At 37.0% G+C, this 17536-nt stretch overlaps 1 protein-coding gene across 5 annotated transcripts in view; it reads right to left on the bottom strand.

Moving 5' to 3' along the window:
• The window catches only part of TRIM2 (tripartite motif containing 2), a 136808-nt gene continuing 119272 nt past the window's right edge, over nt 1–17536 (bottom strand). For all 5 annotated transcript variants that reach the window (XM_033215510.1, XM_033215511.1, XM_033215514.1 and 2 more), the window contains exons 10-12: nt 16124–16194; nt 11009–11149; nt 1–4507 (exon numbers count right to left, since the gene is read on the bottom strand). In XM_033215510.1, coding sequence (XP_033071401.1) covers nt 4355–4507; nt 11009–11149; nt 16124–16194 — 365 coding nt within the window. In that variant the 3' untranslated portion in view covers nt 1–4354. The remainder of the gene's footprint in view (nt 4508–11008; nt 11150–16123; nt 16195–17536) is intronic.

Genomic DNA, 17536 nt, shown 5'->3' with positions numbered 1-17536 from the left:
TGGAGAAAACAAGCTTTATTATAATGATTTGAGATTTTGTGCATGGTAAAGAGATACACATGAATCTTGTTTCTCCTATGTTTCAAGACAGAATTAATTGAAAGTTTCATTGTAGACTAAAGCATCCAAAATACTGTGGTACGTATGTAGCTATGAACATACAAACACTTTGATGCACAGCGTTCATTCTTTTCTTTAAATAGGCAGTCAACATTTGGATTCATAAAAGAACAAATGACGAGAATATATCAGTATCAATGTTAGAGAGTGCAAGACTTAGTGTTCTATACACAAAACATATGAAACAGACCTATAAAGATGGAATGTACAAAATCTAAAAAGAAAACAAAGCAAAAAAAAAAAACCCTTCATATTCATACATAGGCTTGAAAGTCTATAGAACTGAGAATGATATAAAGAATTCTATTACAAGAATACACTCCATTGATGACAGAACATTCCCATGTCATAAAGCAAAAGCATTGAGTTTAAGGCTGTGTTGCTTTCAAAAGTTAATGGAAGTGCTGTACATTCATTGGAACAACATAGCCAATTTATTAATCTATTCTAGAATATTAATAGCTTTCATACATTCTCCACGAACAGACCACACAATCACTGCCACACAATTCATCTTTAGAAAGTTTTTAAGATAGCATCATGATTTGTAGCTTACTGTCATTGAGAACAAAACAAATAATTCTTTATTTATACCAAACAAATCTTTGATGGGCACTTAGTTTCCTTTATGGCAATACTAGATTTCTAGTTATCAAAAATATTAAAGTAATTATAAAGTTTAAAACCCTGCAACATTTACAGAAACCAACAGTATTACCACTTTTGCTTTTAAGCTAAATTAGATAATGTTTGCATGAAATAGCTTTAATTTTATCCTACCTGGAGATGTCTTGTTTTTAAATTATTAAATTATCAAACTAAAAATACTCCTCCCTTTTCGGAAGCTAGTGAATAGAGAGGATACTATAGAGTTTACAAAAAGATTTTTCCCATTTGAAGTAATCTGCAGATTACCTAATGTTTATTTACTACTTCCTCGAATTAACTAAGTAGGTATTACCAAAGCATTTCTGTTAACCCTTCAGTGCTAAGGATTCATAGATACTTGCAGTGTCCTGCTATTCCAGTTAACTCCGTGTTAGGACATACCCTGTATATTTAGTAGTGGAAGCAAGTGTGTTCTAGCTGCATGGATCTGGAGTATTTATTTGCCTCAAATCTAGTCACAGTAAATTAAAATAAGGAAACTTAGGGACTTGTTTAGTTCTGGAGACTAAAGTTTGATCAAAATACTAAGTACCATTAAAAAAAATGGCAAACAGTCATAAAGGACTTGTAGTCATGTATTTCTGGATGGTCAAGTGACTCTCTGGCTCCCCATGTCCAGCAAGGGGGGGTGGGGGGTCTGTACTGGGAGGAAATACATCGTCACTGACCTTGAAATCCCAACTGGCAATATTTTGCCTTACGTGCCCAGGGGAAATTTGAATGAGTAATTTTTCAGTGCTACTTATCATGAATGTATGACAGGTTCTATACACTTGACAAAGAGAAATCAAACAATAATGGTAGCCCAGAAAAAAGCCACTTATTTTAATATCCTTCTCAGTTTACCAGAAACCACTTTCCATAGAATGTGACAAAATTTCACTTACATTTTGTCTACTTGTATCATATCAGCAGCACTTTCCCCCAAAAATATGCTTACCAAGAAATACAGTAAATGCACATATGTATCCAAGTGTGAAATGTTATCTATACTTTAATATATATAATCACATATTTTTTGGAAAAAATATAGTGTTTCCTGGAGTGCCCATAGCATGTGTTTTAGCAACACATAGTGGAGCAGGTCTGATTCAAATTATTCTTTCATTCCAGTTTGTGCCAATATTGACATATAAAAAAAATTAGCTTTGTATTCAGTCTACTATTAAGATATCCAGCCTGATAGGATATGATACGATGGCTAGTTAGATTGTAAGTTAATTTCTAAGTTCACAAATATAATTTAAATGTCGTGTAAAAAACCTGTTTAAATCAACTAGTTTTAAGATCAACAGCCTGGGACAGAAAGAATCTAAATAGAAAGCCATTTTTTACTTGTGAAAATAAACTAAAATTAATGTAACCAATTTAAAAAGTTTATTTTAAACAATCTAGACAAGAGTCTAGCCTGTCTTTTGTGAAGAATGTTAGTACACGGCAAAATGAAATTCCCACCCCAGAATGTCAGCTCTGAGGGGGCAGAGATTTTTACCTGTTTTGTCCATCACGGTATTTCCAGCGCCTAAAAGAGTACTTGGTACCTTGTAGGTACTCAGTAAATATGAATGTTTAAATTCAAAGATGTATCTCACTGATGTTAGGAAACAGTGTCTTCATTTAACATTCTAAAAAATTATTGAATTTTATAGCTTTATCACAGACAGGCTCAAATATTTTTTAAAACTCTACCTAACAACAAAAAAAAATTAAACCTAAATGTAAATCTTCCTGGAAAAACCTTTTTTCAGAGGCTGATTTGGGCATAATAAATTTAATAGGCAATTTGAAGTAGCTAGATTTCCCTTCTAAATTTTAAGAAGTCCTATATAGAGAATGACTGAATTATAAATTAATAAGCAATAAACATCACATTCATATAATTATACATAGGGGAAATGTTTTCTTATAGTACAGTTCTAAGGTGCTTTCAGTGAAGAAGACCCCAAGTCACCATCAAAAATGTCAAACATGACATCCTATTTGGTAGAACTGAGTAGAAAATTAAACAGTGGAAATAGACCACAGCTTGTTTTACAGTACCAATGACAGATGCACGATTGACTAAATTTTGTTCTTAACATTTCTCAAAATGCATTTATATTTAAATTAAATGTAACTCAAGTTCAACTTTTCTTTTGACCTGTTGGGTTTTTTTTTTTCTTTTTTCTTTTTTTTTGAAAGCACAGAAGGCCATTTTCTGACTAAAAGTCAGCCACCACCATCATTCCTGGAAAAATGGCAAAAATTAAATCTGCTTTAGAGCTTGCTCCACTAGGACGGCTTTAAACTGCTTAGTAAAGGAATGTGCTGAAGAATGGCTGGACGAAGCTTCTGTCTTTCAGAGTGCTGCCTATTTCAATACACCAAAGATTCAGCTATATATGTGTGTGTGTATATATATATATATAATACATTCTATCTTACCCTAATCATGTATACATAGTCCCTTGACACCTCTACTATTCATTAAACAATGATAAATAACCATAACATGCCCTTATCTGTAATGCTTTCAAGATAACACAACTTTGGTAACACTTGCTTTCTAAGGGGAAACCATTTATCAATCACATGCCTTTGGTTGACACCATCAGTCCTCCAAAGGGCTACTTATGGCTCTCTGTCCTAGGATACTGGTGTCCTACTACATGTGCTGACATTTGCAGGAGGTAAAGCTTTCGCTTTCATGAAGTGGAAGAGGAGAGACACATGTGAAAACATGGTACATAAAACATGACTAACTTTTTTTGATTACATTCCAGTGCAATGATCTGGAGTTAACAGGGCAGTTTGTTTCCCAAAAGGTAGCATTACTTTTGTAATATGCTTTTCAAAGCATTAGAAATTTCAGGTTTCCCTGAAGCTGTACTTTGTTTTCTGATACAAGGTGAGCCAAAAAGAGGTGGTGAAAAGAACACACAAAAAAGGATCTTTGTCTAACCCAGAAAGGTTGAGAAATTTGCACTGATTCTTAAGTACTGAACTCCAGAGGCCTGCTAATCAGAGCTGGGATCATTTTGCAAGACAGCCTTTCTTTTTCTAAAGTAATTTGTATGTAGTTGCTGATAACCAAAAAAATGTCACAAGAGTAATACCTACTGTAAAAGTGAGGTTAGAAGATTCCCTGGGTCTTGTGACCTAGGTTAAATGAAGTATATAACTACAACAGATTTTGTTTTTGTTTTGCTTTTGGAAGTTCTGTGCAAAAGCTACCATTCACAGGATTAACAAATACCTTTACATATGCTAGTTTTTTTTTTTAAGTGTCTGTTTGATTTGCAAAATTAGTTTAGCTACATAAATCCTGTCCCTTAAGCCATAGTTCACAGATGTAAAACTGCAGTTTATAGATTCAGTAGAAGAGTTTTTTTTTAACCCTAAAGGTGAAATACAGAAATTGGATAAGCAGTTTTTAAGGAAATTGTTACATTCAGAAATAACCTTGGAAAGTTCACCAATGATTCCTCCTGGCATAAAAATCCTAGTCATAATCTGGTCCCACACTGAGAAATCCATTCCAGTTTATAGTGCAAGACCTTGGAAGCGGGTATCCAGCTGCCCACCATTACTGTAAGTATCGATAGACTTTGAAACAGTGATTTCCAGAGTCTGCAACCACAACATGACCATCTGAAGTTAGGGCCAGGCCTTGGGGGCCATAGAGTGGGTCAGCAGATGTGTTAATGTAGGACAAAAATGATCCACTCCCATCAAAAACCTGTAAACAAATAGGAAGTCAGAATGTTATAGAAGTTATAGTAATATGCTGAACATGAGTTAGAAAACTCTTGATGCTAGTGTTTTTCCGTTTCTTATTTCTTTTTTTCTTCTTTTTTTTTTGACAGGGTCTCACTCTGTCATCCAGGCTGGTGTGCAGTGGTGTGAAGACAGCTTACTATAACCTCTAATTCGTGGGTTCAAGTGATTCTCCTGATTCAGCCTCCCAAAGTGCTAAGATCAGCCTCCCAAAGTGCTAAGTGCTCCCATTATGCCCAGTATATATGCTTTTATATTTAAAACATTAGCATAAGCCAGGTGCAGTGGCTTACACCTGTAATGCCAGCACTTTGGTAGATGAAGTTGGGAGGATCCCTTGAGGCCAGGAGTTTAAGAACAGCCTGAGCAAACTAGCGAGACCCTGTTTAAAACAGAAAAAAAAAGAAAACAAAACAAAAAAAGGACTTAAGTAATCATCTAGCCATCTATGGATATGTCTTTGTTTATGTCACTATCGTCTCTATAATCCTGCTCTCCACTTACCTTGCTTTCTCTCCTCTCCCCATCTATTTCCAGTTGGTGGAGTAGAATATGCCATTGGCTGCTAGCTTTCACTCGTATTCCTATAGTGGTCACAACAAATATTGGGTGGGAAGGGCCCTAGATGGTGCTTAAAAAATGAATGAACCTTATTGTTCATGTTAAATCTTCACTTATTCCCACTTCCAGTCTCACATCTCCTCCCCCACCTCCCAATTATAAGGGGAAAAAAATCAGCAACTAGATGATGGAAGAATGTTCCTGAGTTATAACAACAATGAGACAGTAGAAATTATTTTTTCCTTTTTAGAAAAGAGTGGGTTATAAGAAGTCAATGGTTCAACATGTGAAGTCATCCCCTGGTATCCCAGGAGATTGATACCAAAATCTTCAGATTCTCAAGTCCTTTATATAAAATAGTATTTGCACCTAACCTATGCACATCTCCCCATATATTTTAAATAATCTCTAGATTATTTCTAATACTTAGAGCAATGTAAATGCTATATAATGTAAATAATATGATGTATTTTTACAATTCGTATTATTTTTAATCACTGTATTTAACAAATTATTTTTCCTGAAATTTTTGATCTGTATTTGGTTGAATTCACAAATGCGGGATTTGTGGGTACAGGGGGATGATCATACATTTGGATGTGAAATCACTTTCTTTTGGTCTGTCAGTTTCTGCTTTGTTATTTTTGTTAAAGTTTTATTTTGAAATAATTACAGATTCATAGGAAGTGGCAAAGATAGTAGAGAAAGGTCCTGGGTACTCTTCACTCAGTTTCCCCCAATGGTCACATCTTCTGTAATTATAGTACCACACAAAACCCAATACATTGACTTTGCGTTGTGTGTGTACAGTTTTACATCATTTTATCATGTGTGTAGATTTACCACTGCAACCAATATACAGAATTATCCCATCAACATAAAGATCTCCCTCTTGCTACATCTTTATGGTCATACTCACTCCCCTTTCCTCACATCTCTAATCCTTGCCAACCACTAATCTGTTTTCCTTCTCTATAATTGTGTTATTTTTTTGAGAATGTTACACAAATAGAATCATATAGTATGTAACCTTCTGAAAATGGCTTTTCTTCACTCAGCATCATGCCCTTGTGGTGCATCCGAGTTGTTGAGTGTATCATTAGTCTGTTCCGTTTTAATGCCAAGTCATATTCCATAGTATAGATACACCAGTTTGTTTAGTCATTAACCTATTGAAAGACATCTGGGTTATTTTCAGTTTTGGGCTATTACAAATAAACCTTCTGTGAATAACAATATGCAGGTTTTTGTGTGGATGTAAGTTTTCATTTCTCTGGGACAAACAACCAGGAGTATAATTTATGGGTTGTATGGTAAGTATATGTTTAGTTTTTAAAGAAACTGCCAAACAATTTTCCAGGCTGACTGTAGTTTTGCATTTCTACCAGCAATGCATGAGAGATCTAGTCTCTCTACATGCTCTCCAGTGTTTGGCATTATTAATATTTTTAATTTTAGCTATCCTTATAAGTGTGCAGTAATATCTCACCATGGTCTTAATTTGTACTTCCCTAATGTCTAGTGATATTGCACATCTTTTTATGTAAACATCCTCTTCAGTAAAATTTCTCTTAATGCCTTTTGCTCATTTTTCTTTTCTTCCTTTTTTTGTTTTTTTGGGTTTCTTTGAGACGAAATTTCATTCTTGTCAGCCAGGCTGGAGTGCAATGGCATGATCATGGCTCACTGCAACCTCTGCCTTCTGGGTTCAAGTGATTCTCCTGCCTCAGCCTCCCAAGTAGCTGGGATTACAGGCACACACCACCACACCCAGTTAATTTTTGTATTTTTAGTAGAGATGCAGTTTTGCCATGTTGGCCAGGAAATGGTCTCAAACTCCTGACCTCAGGTGATCCACCTGCCTTGGCATCCCAAATTGCCGGGATTACAGGTGTGAGCCACAGCACCCGGCCACCTTTTGCTCATTATTCTAATTGGATTGTTTGATTATTTTACTAATGAGTCTTGAGAATCTTTACATGCTAGGTATAATTCCTTTGTCAGAAATTCAGTTGGTAAAGGTTTTCTCTCAGTCTGTTGCCTATCTTTTTATCCTCTTAAAGGGATCTTTCACAGAGCAAAAGCTTTTATTTTTTATGAAATCCAATTTGTTAATTGTTTTTCTTTTATGGATTATAGTTTGGGTATTATGTCTAAAAACTCTTCACGGAGCCCTAGGTCCCAAAGATTTTCTCTTAAATTGTTCTAAAAGTTTATTCTCCTCAAACATTATCTTCTAAAAATGTTATAGTTTTATCCTTTTTTTTTTTTTTTTTTTTTGAGACAAGAGTCTTGCTCTGTCACCCAAACTGGAGTGCAGTGGCCAGATCTCAGCTCACTGCAAGCTCCGCCTTTCGGGTTCGCGCCATTCTCCTGCCTCAGCCTCCCGAGTAGCTGGGACTACAGGCGCCCGCCACCGCACCCAGCTAGTTTTTTTTTTGTATTTTTAGTAGAGACGGGGTCTCACCAGGTTAGCCAGGATGGTCTCGATCTCCTGACCTTGTGATCCGCCCGTCTCGGCCTCCCAAAGTGCTGGGATTACAGGCTTGAGCCACCGCGCCTGGCCAGTTTTATCTTTTACAGTTAAATCTACAGTCCAATTTGAGTCAACTTTTTGTACAAATTAACGTTCATTTTTTTTTCCTCTGTGGTGGTCTTAGTTGTTCCAGTCCCATTTGTTGAAAAGGCCATCATTCCTCATTGAATTGCTTTTGTATCTTTGTCAACATATAATAGGCTGTCCAGCTGTGGGAGTGATTTCTAGATTCTCTATTCTGTCCCACTGATGTATGTGTCTATGCCTCCACCATATTACACAGGCTTGATTATGGTAACTATATAGTAAGTCGTATAGCTTACCCTATGGGTTAGTAAGGGGAGAGTGGTTCCTCTCAATTTATTCTTCTTTTTCAAAATTGTTTTAGCTATTTCCTTTCCCTTGCCATATAAATTTTAAAATAAGATTTATATTTGCAAAAAATCCTGCTGAGATTTTGTGTTAAACCTGTATATTAATTGAAGACAACTGACATCATTGTTGAGTCTTACAATCTATGAACACAGTTGTTTCTCCATTTACTTAGATCTTCTTTGATTTCTTTTGCCAGCATTTTATAGTTTTCAGCATACAAATATTGAATATGTTTTGTTATTATACCTAAGTATATATTTTTTCAGTGATTCTAAATGGTATTGTATTTTTAATTTTGGTTTTCACTGTTTGTTGCTAGTTTATAAAAGCATAATTGATGTTTTTGGTTTTTCTTAAGAGACAGGGTCTTGCTCTGTCACCCAGGCTGTAGTGCAGTAGCACAATCATAGCTCACTGCAGTCTCCAACTCCCAGACTTAAGGAATCCTTCTGCCTCAGCCTCCTGAGTAGCTGAGCCTATAGACATATGCCACTATGTCTGGCTAATCTTTGTATTATTTTTGTAGAGATAGGGGCTTCCTGTGTTGCCCAGGCTAGTCTCAAACTCCTGGCCTCAAGCAATCCTCCCACCTTGGCCTGCCAAAGTGCTGGCGTTACATGCATGAGCCACCATGCCCGACCATAATTGATTTTTGTATGTTGATCTTGTATTCTGCAATCTTGCTGAACTCACCTATTGTAGGAACTTTTTTTGTAGATTATTTGGGATTTTCTATGTAAACATCATGTTATCTGCAAACAGTGAGAGTGCTTAATTTATTCCATTGTAATTTGTAAGCTTTTTATTTCCTTTCTACCTTTGTGCTGGCTAGAACTTCTAGTATTATATCGAACAAGAATGGTGAGACATCCTTGCAGACATCCTTGCTCTACAGGGAATGCATGCAGTCTTTTACTATGAAGTATGGTGTTAGCTATAGGTTTTCATGGATGTTGTTTATCAAGTTGAGAGTCTTTCTTCTTAGTTTTTCTGAGAGTTTTATCATGAATGGGTATTAAATTTTGTTAAATGATTTTTCAGTGTCAATTGATATGATCATTTAGTTTTTCTTCTTTAGAATTTTAATATGGTGGATTATTACATTGACTGATTTTCTTTATTTTTATTTTTTAAAGGGCAGCCTCCCAAGCCAGAGTAGGTCAGAGACTCCCTGATTTTCTAGTACTAAACCAGTCTTGCATTCCTGGGATAAACTCCACTTGGTCATGGAGCGATTTTTACATATTGCTGAATTATATTTGTTAATATATCTTTATGAATTTTTACACACAGGAGAAATATTGGTCTGTAGCTTTCCTTTTTGTACTGACTTTGGTAACAGGGCTTCAAAAGCTGATTGGAAAATGAGTTGGGAAGTATTCTCTTATCTTCTATTTTCTGGAAGAAATTATATACAATTGTTACTAAATTCTTTAAACATCTGGTAGAATTCCATGGTGAAATCATCTCAGTCTAGAGATTTCTTTTTGGTGTTTTAAAATTATGAATTAACTTTTCTTAATAGGTTATAGGGTTATACAAATTATTTCATACTGAAGTTGTGGAGTTGGTATTTTTTGAGAAGTTGTCTATTTCATCTAAGTTGTCAAACTTATGTATGCAGAGTTGTTCACAGAATGCCCTTATTATCCTTTTGATGTCTACAGGACATGTATTAATATTAGTATTTTGTGTCTTTTATTTCCTTTGTCAGTCTTGCTAGAGTTTTGCTGGTTTATTTTTTCAAAGAGCCAGTTCGCTATTTCATGGATTTTCCCTATTGCTTTTCTTTTTTGAATTTCTTTTTTTTTTTTTTTTAATTTTTTGAGACAGAGTCTCCTTCTGTTGCCCAGGCTGGAGTGCAATGACGCAATCTTGGCTCACTGAAGCCTCTGCCTCCTGGGTTCAAGTGATTCTCCTGCTTCGGCCTCCTGAGTAGCTGGGGTTGCAGGCGCCTACCACCACACTCGACAAATTTTTCGTATTTTTAGTACAGTCAGGATTCCACCATGTTGGCCAGGCTTGTCGCAAACTCCTGACCTCAAGTGATCTGCCTGCCTCGGCCTCACAAAGTGCTGGGATTAAAGGCGTGAGCCACAGCGCCCGGTCTTTCATTTCGGCCTTGCTTCCTTCTGCTTGTTTGGGGTTTGCTCTTTTCTTTCTAGCTTCTTGAAGTGGCAGCTTAGATCACTGATTTAAAATGTTTCCTCTTTTCTAATAGAAGTATTTAGCATATTAATTTCCCTCTCAGCATTGTTTTTGCTAAATTCCACAAATTTTGGTATGTTCTATTTGCATTTTCATTCAGTTCAATATATTTTACAATTTTCCTTGAGACTTCCTCTTTGACTCGTGTGTCATTCAGCACAACAGTGTTTTTAAATTCATAAAACAAAACACATGGATTGTAAAACATCATATTAAAATATAGCTATTGAAATATTACTAAATTATGATAGAGCAATATGGGTGTGCTTCTAAAAATTAGCACATTAAATAATAAGAAATAGTAATGGGTCTAATAATTACTGTAATTTTGAAGTAGTGATGAGAATAAGTGACAATTCAAGATTTTTGCAACCGATATGATATGAAAATTTCTGTGATTTTTCTTGGTGACAAAGTGATAGGCATTACTAAAATTACTATGATTGTTGCTTATATTCATGATTAAGGGAAATGATAATTTTCAGCCAGAGGTTCATAAAAATAATAATGTAATATTTTTGTTCAATGGCCCCCTTGAATTCTATCTTCAGACCCTTTGCAGGGTCTGTGGGGTCCAGGTTAAAACCCCGATTTAGAGGGTTTCACTCTGGTAACATTTTTTCTACTCCATCTTGCTGAGTTTGGTCCTTCTGGTGAGAGTATCTATGGTCCTATGTCCTAACCAAAGGAAAAGAGAAGACATTCCAGTTTGGGGGACAGCAAATTCTTCACTTTTAACAAATGCCAAACACTCTAACCATATACATTAGCATGTTGATCTACCTGGATCCTGCTGTTTCCCCAGTCGGCCACAATGATGTTTCCATTTGAATCCACTGCTACACCTGTTGGAGCATTAAACTGCCCATTTCCTTCTCCATTTGAGCCAAACTTCAACATGAATTCTCCTTCCTGATTAAACACCTGTATGAAATATTTTTAAATTATTTTGTTTTACATAGAAATACTTGAATCAACATTATGGATTAAAAAATATCTGTTTGAGCAGGTTATTTATAACAAGACCTATGATTTAAGACATTCTAAAAAAAGGAAATAAAATCTACAAGATAGACTGCATATCATTGTGTTTCCCCAAATTACTGTATAAATCTGATCTATCGTTTGTTAAATGATCACTTTTTTTTGGCTTATATCTGGTTACTAAATCCTTATGTGAAAGATACCTTTATTGTAAATTATCAAATACTATACAAGTTAGTATGATTGGCCAGGCGCGGTAGCTCACGCCTGTAATCCCAGCACTTTGGGAGGCCGAGGCGGGCGGATCACAAGGTCAGGAGATCGAGACCATGGTGAAACCCCGTCTCTACTAAAAATACAAAAAATTAGCCGGGCGCGGTGGCGGGCGCCTGTAGTCCCAGCTACTCAGGAGGCTGAGGCAGGAGAATGGCGTGAACCCGGGAGGTGGAGCTTGCAGTGAGCCGAGATCGCGCCGATGCACTCCAGCCTGGGAGACAGAGAGAGACTCCGCCTCAAAAAAAAAAAAAAAAAAAGTATGAGTAAGAAGCGCTATAATTTTCAATAATATTATTCTTCCCACCTTTAAAGAAATTGCTAAATTTCAAGAATGGGCATTGTATTTATATTTCTAACAGGATGGATGACCATTAAAAGTTGGATCAGAGAGTAGGAGTTTTTTGTTATGCCAGATGCTCAGAATTTATTATCATTTTACGACATCAACATAACTAGAAAGAGTAGGCTGGACTTCATACTTAGAATGGGAGAAATTCATTGCATGTGTGTGTGCACATGTGTGGTAGCAGCAGGTGAGAAATAAGAAAAGGGCTTTTTTATTTATCCTCAGAAGATATTTTAGTTCGAGAGTTTATATGATCCTAAGGGTTTGATGAATAGAAAAGTAGTTTCTATTACTCTATTTTCTATTACTCTTTTATCTCTCAGTAGAGAAAAGGGAAGCTGTTAGAAGAAGGGAGCTCAACAGAACTCTTAAGCAAATTCTCTAAGATCTGATAGGGCCAAGCAGTGGAGTGCTATGGTTAATTACATATTCTTACTAATAAAGTGCTACTAAATATGTATCAATACAGATCACTGATTTTGAAAAAAATGTTAATGTTTAACGATAACACTATAGTAAGCATAATTGTATCTTGATGATTCAGATGATACCTAATGGTTTTGAAATGTCTCCAGGACATTATTTTTTTTTTTTTTTTGAGACGGAGTCTTGCTCTGTCGCCCGGGCTGGAGTGCAGTGGCCGGATCTCAGCTCACTGCAAGCTCCGCCTCCCGGGTTTACGCCATTCTCCTGCCTCAGCCTCCCGAGTAGCTGGGACTACAGGCGCCCGCCACCTCGCCCGGCTAGTTTTTTGTATTTTTAGTAGAGATGGGGTTTCACCGTGTTAGCCAGGATGGTCTCGATCTCCTGACCTCGTGATCCGCCCGTCTCAGCCTCCCAAAGTGCTGGGATTACAGGCTTGAGCCACCGCGCCCGGCTTCCAGGACATTATTTTTAACTTCCATTGTCATGATGCCTAGATGCATAGAAATATTCATTAACAAGTCAGAAAGTATTATGTACAAGGCACTTGGAGAGTAAGGTTTCCTCAAATGTAGAACTGAAAGAGTTCACTATATTTGAGTGTAGATCTTCATTTGGGGATGATCTCAAGACTTTTTAGAGTCACCTGTTGTCATCTCTGATTACAAAAGATCAAAATGACCATTACTTTTAGGCAAGTACCTTGGGAAAGTAGGACACTTCCATCTCTACAGGCAAAACTCACATTACGATAAAAAAGAAAGAGTCATGGCTACTTCCTGAATTAATTACATACTTGCCAAGAAAGCAAGCAACCTCTGTGGTTCTTCAGAAAGGACCAAGGCAAGAACAACCAGCTTTTACTAAGATGCCATGTTTAAATTTTTTTTCTGACTCTTTTTGTGTCCTTTTACATAACACATTCTAGTTTTAAAGACCAATGGGAACATGTTTATGGTGGACACAATTTATTATTCTCTATTTTTTCACTTATTAAGTCCTACAAATAATCTTTTTATCTTTCTTTTCTTTTCTTTTCTTTTTTTTTTGAGATGGAGTCTCATTCTGTCACTCAGGCTGGAATGCAGTGGCGCAATCTTGGCTCACCACAACCTCCACTTCCTGGGTCAAGCAATTCTCCTGCCTCAACCTCCTGAGTAGCTGGGATTACAGGCGCCTGCCACCACGCCCGGCTAATTTTTGTATTTTTAGTAGAGACAAGGTTTCACCCTGTTGGCCAGACTGGTCTCGAACTCCTGACCTCAGGTGAGCTGTCCGCCTTGGCGTCCCAAAGGGCTGGGATTACAGGCGTGAGCTACTGTGCCCGGCCTTATTTATCTTTCTGAGTCAATATGTTTTCCTGGACATAATCCAAATGACTCAAGTGGTTTTGCTTCATTTTGGGATAAGAAGGATGCCAAATCTAGTCTTACTTGTTTTGTGATGAAAAGAAAATATATTCTGCAGATACCTAAGGCACTAACTAGACCCCTTGTTAGCACTGACCTATAGGTATGTTTTTTATACTTATCAACAGAGAAGTGGCCTGAATTCAGAACTGTTTCTAACTGCCCAGCATTACATGGGAAAGAAAAACTCAAGTATTCCATAAAACTTATTTGGCAATAGCTGTCAAAAAGAAGAGAAACAGCAACAACGAAAGGTTATGGTTTTTTAAACAAGAAGAAAATTGAGTTTAATAGCTAAAATAATCTATTTCTACCATACTGAAAACTTGAAGAGTTTTCAGAATCTTAAGAATTATGAATGTTTTGTATTTTCTATTTTTCCCAATTAAAATGCCATTTAATTACTTAAAAATTATTCACATGAAAAATTAAGAGGCAGAAGTATGAGCTTAAATAGTTTTTTTTTTACAGCTTTGCTTTTTACAATAAATATTTAAAGCAATTTTTTTTTAAATCACCTTGATGATAGCCCTTTCCTGATTTCAAAATTCTGCTCATGTCAAATACCAACTCCGCTTGGAAGTCTCCCCTGATAATCTTAATTAAGGAAATCTTCTCTTTTCTTTTGGAAAGTTAGGAAACTTTATATGTGCCTATTTTATGAAACTATTTAGTGCTACCTGCCTTGCATCTCAGTTACTTATATATGTTTTAATTCTTTCTACAGTGTCAGCCAGGACTGGTGAATAGGAGCCGTCCCACATACCAATGCCAGTTGATTCTTAAGAGGTTACCTGGAGCACTGGACAGGAAAGGCTCTGAGATCACAGTTCCGCTTAGTAGGAAAGACCAACTTGATTAATTATGACTGTCTTTCAGTTGGGAGTGGGCAAAACCTATGCAAGCATTTGCTGGCCTTTGTACTGTTAGGATCTCACATGGGTTTTCTTCTTGCTGAATGCCCTGTAGTTATATGAATGATTCCTCTACAAAGTAAGTGAGAGTAGGAAGTATGAGAACAACCTGTGTTATCTTTTGACAGTTGTGCTCATTCTCCAGGATCGTTATAACCCCCCGGGGAGGCAGTCCCCAGCCCAGTTCCTGCTGCCCCTTTGGCTAGTAGAGATACTTCTGTCCTTCTTTGGCTATCAACTTTTTCCACTATCCTATTCCTTTTACCAAGACACTTCCTATGGACAGTAGTGTCGACAGGGAATGCAGATTATCTGCATTTGAGTATAGCGGGGACGTATGCCACTATGTGAGCATCTCTGGAGAGAATATGGCAGGGAGCAGTTTCAGAAAAAAGCAATAGTGGGCACCTTGTTCCCTTATTCTGACCCCATTTCTGTAGCCCACTGTGCGCTACTGTCTGCACAGGGACTTGGCACCTATCGAAAAGGTCCAAGCCCTCTCCATTTACTCAGGTTAAAGGCTTTCCAGGATGCGGAAAGGACATCACAGACAGTACCTTCGGATGTTAAAAATCCTACCCCTTATCTAGCTATCCCAATCATTAGCATTGATAAGTCATTATTTATTTTGGTTGCTCAATCATTGTCTCTAAGTGCAAACTTTACTCACTGGCATCCTCTGCTGTTTCCTTATTATTTTTCCTTTAAAATGACTCACCTTTTGAAATTTAAATGAATGTATTTAAAAGAAAAACTTTATTATGTCTATAAGTACAAAACAGCATCACTTGATGTAAATAAAAGGTAGCACTAAAATAAATGCATAACTTAAAATAAAAATATCTACAGTGCACTGCCTATGGTCACTGATCATACCTTCAGTGGAACAAGCATCACACCTTGAGAAGCTTGATCTAGGATATTACTAAATATTTTCTCATCATTTCAGCAAGTGAGTAATTTGTTTTGAACCATTTTATTATTTCCTGATTTTCTCATAATAAAGTTCAAATCTCTCTCCCCTGGTACCTAGTAAGAAAGATATACTATGGGTCACTGTTTTCTAAAGAACACCAAACGTGTGAAAGCATTCTAAGAAGTATAAAATATATGAATGTATGCTAGGGTTATCCCCCTCCCCATGCCATCTGTTGCTGTAACAGAGCCAAATACCTAATTTTTTTAAACAAAAAGATGCAGAAAATTGAAAAAGTGATTTTAATTTATTGACTAGCCACAAAGTATTAAGCTTCAGAAAGTTCTGCCTCTAAGTTCGATGAATTGCTTTTTAAAATTTAATTTTCAAGTCCTCTTCATTTGCACCAGTTTCAAATTAAGCAACTTATTGCCACCACATTTTGTTCAATTTCCCAACTTTCCAAGGTCTGTAAGTCCAAATTAAAACCGGCATCTTTGAGCAGAAGCAAGGTCTACTCTTTGGTTAACTCCCTTTGGTGCCATATGTAAGTACTGTATTATTTTCTCGCAGATCAATTTCTCCATAAAAGCAGTTAAAAGTTAACAACAACTCATGTGCTTATAGTACCTTGACAGAATGATTATGGAAATCTGTAATAATAATCTCATTATTGCTATTTACAGCTGCAAAATGGGGACCTGCAACAAAGATGGAAAAAAATACGTGATGACTACAACAAAAGTGATTACATATAGCAGTTACTGTAACAATCACACAATATATTAACTTAGTTATTTAAGAAAGTACAAAGAATCACAGACTCAGTCTTTGAAAGATCATTCAGCCAGACCTCCAGCTCCAGATAACATGGATCCTATATTATTCTCTGCTTGTGCCAGTCTATTCTGACTCCTTCCCAATCAGGCTGGGAGTTCTAGCAGCGCTAATGAAGTGGGAGGAGCAGTAAGCATCAGAATTCATTCTCCGTGCCACCATCTGAAAGTCAATCTGCCAGCTTCCTTGAGTATCTGTTAGTCATTTTAGAGCCCTCAGCTCCCACTGAGGAAAGACGTGACAACTCAGCATTGGAAAAGGGACTCCAATATGTAATTTTTTTTTTTTTTTTTTTTTTTTTGAGGCGGAGTCTCGCTCTGTCGCTGGACTGGAGTGCAGTGGCCGGATCTCAGCTCACTGCAAGCTCCATCTCCCAGGTTTACGCATTCTCCTGCCTCAGCTCCCGAGTAGCTGGGACTACAGGCGCCGCCACCTCGCCCGGCTAGTTTTTGTATTTTTAGTAGAGGCGGGGTTTCACCGTGTTAGCCAGGATGGTCTTGATCTCCTGACCTCGTGATCCGCCCGTCTCGGCCTCCAAAGTGCTGGGATTACAGGCTTGAGCCACCGCGCCCGGCCTCCAATATGTAATTTTAAAAAACTTGACCAGCTGGGCATGGTGGCACACGCCTATAGTCCTAGTTACTTGGAGGTCTGAGGCAGGAGGATCACTTGAACCCGGGAGGTTTAGGCTGCAGTAAGCTGAGATCATGCCACTGCACTCCAGCCTGGGTGACAGAGCGAGACCCTGTCTCAAAAACAAAATGAAACGAAACAAAAGAACAGAAAACCCACACTATAATTCTGGGTGACATTCAGAACCTTGGCAGGACTGGAGACAAAGCACAAACAAATATTATGCAAATTAATACTAAGTGCCAAAAGCATCCTTTCAAAAAGAAAATTAATAAGCTATTTTCAGCCTCTTCTTGCAGATGCAAAAACCTAAATAAGCTTGTGACTGCAAAGTGCTACACCAAAGAGATGTAAAACAGACTGCCCTCCTTAAACCTAGCAAATATTCTAGACTCCTGTTCTCTTACAATAACCTAGAAAGGTGAAAAAAAATTCTCATTCAGTGGCTTTTTAAGCAAAGCTACAGCTAGGCTGAAACGTAGCTATTCCCTTGTTTTTCAAATACTTTTATTTTAAAATTTATACCTTATTTAATATGAATATTTCAAAGCTAGACTTCTGAGTTGTGAACTG

This window comes from Trachypithecus francoisi, unplaced genomic scaffold (assembly GCF_009764315.1).
Source record: "Trachypithecus francoisi isolate TF-2019V2 unplaced genomic scaffold, Tfra_2.0 Lachesis_group1, whole genome shotgun sequence".
Classification (NCBI taxonomy): Eukaryota; Metazoa; Chordata; class Mammalia; order Primates; family Cercopithecidae; genus Trachypithecus; species Trachypithecus francoisi.
Note: the sequence above shows the minus strand (reverse complement) of the source record. Positions and strands in the feature narration are given on the sequence as shown.